At 41.1% G+C, this 1,289-nt stretch overlaps 1 protein-coding gene across 1 annotated transcript in view; it reads right to left on the reverse strand.

Annotated features, from left to right (window-relative positions):
• cerkl (CERK like autophagy regulator) overlaps positions 1-1,066 on the reverse strand; it is a gene marked incomplete at its 5' end in the record, with an annotated part of 37,359 nt that extends 36,293 nt beyond the window's left edge. Inside the window, 1 exon segment of the mRNA XM_014031455.1 lies at positions 836-1,066. Coding sequence (XP_013886909.1) covers positions 836-1,055 — 220 coding nt within the window.
• Positions 1,067-1,289: the final 223 nt, after the last annotated feature.

Below are 1,289 nucleotides of genomic sequence, written 5' to 3' on the forward strand. Positions count from 1 at the left end.
GCGCTGCGCACCGTACGTAAATATACGTACAATACATACGTAAAATATATGACAGGTCTGGACCACTCGTAAATTTTGTTCGTATCTGAAAAAAATCTTAGAATATGAAAACATTGGTGAATGTCACAAATTCTCCTAAATCACTCGTACGCACAATTTAAGAACAAATCTGTGCGTACCAACGGTTCTTGCATGAGGCCCAATGATCGGACAAACACAAGACAAGACACTGAATATGAAAGGAAACTAATGAGGACAATGAGAAACACCTGAAGCTGACACAAGAGGAAACAGGTGAGTGAGGGCGGGGCTGCAGGGCAGAGAAACACAGGGAAACACAGAAACAATGGAAAAACAAGYAACCAAAAACACTGGTTTTGATTCGCTCTACCCTGGGGTGGGCGCACAGCACGGGGCACGTTGTCGTCAACCGATCTGGCTGCTCATAGAGCGGCCACCCCCAGGGCTTGTAGGGAAAGACTGCAATGTCTGCCATGAAGGATTTTAAWATAAGTCATAAATGCAACACATTGCACAAAGCTAAATATGAGAAATATACTGAAAAAGCTAGTATAGCCGTATACATTATTACATTTTGGTAAGTGTGTAGTACTACGTGGTTCTGTGGTACTGTCAACAAAAAATGTGAGCTCTTCCATCATTTAGGTTGACCATCCCTGGTTTAGGTTTTATATTTTTAGCAAAGTTACCAAAAGTAGCACTTAAAAACTTCTGGGTTATTAAGGAAATTATAATTTCAAAACAGACAAGATCACATAAAAATTATATTTTTTGTGATTACTATTCAAACTTCATATTAGTTTAAATCTGTTACCTGTAAGCAGTTCTTTCAGCTTGTTATACCAAGTGTGTGTGTGCTCTGAGGAGGCATTGTGGAGGTGCACTGTGTCCTCCTCCAGCCTCTTCTCTCTCCTTCTGCAGCAGAAGAGAGCCAGGCCGAGCACGGCTCCCCCTGACTGCTGACCAGCCGCTCGCCGCCGCTTCACCTTCACTGCAAACACGTCCTGCAGAAGCAGCACGCATGCCTGCTGCATGCTCACCTCACCTGCAGACAGAGGCAGAGGAAACATACAACATGTCAGCTAAACACACTTATTATAACACAAGGTGAAACGTGCATTTAACCCACACACATATCAGCAGAGGACATAAATTAATTTTACATGTATTTTTTAAAATACAAATGAGATGTTTAGTTCCTACATATTTAAATGACAACACATAAAGTCTTTAATGCTGAACTGCTATTTCTATAAACAATATATATA

Source organism: Austrofundulus limnaeus, unplaced genomic scaffold, assembly GCF_001266775.1.
Source record: "Austrofundulus limnaeus strain Quisiro unplaced genomic scaffold, Austrofundulus_limnaeus-1.0 Scaffold1254, whole genome shotgun sequence".
NCBI classification, from domain to species: Eukaryota; Metazoa; Chordata; class Actinopteri; order Cyprinodontiformes; family Rivulidae; genus Austrofundulus; species Austrofundulus limnaeus.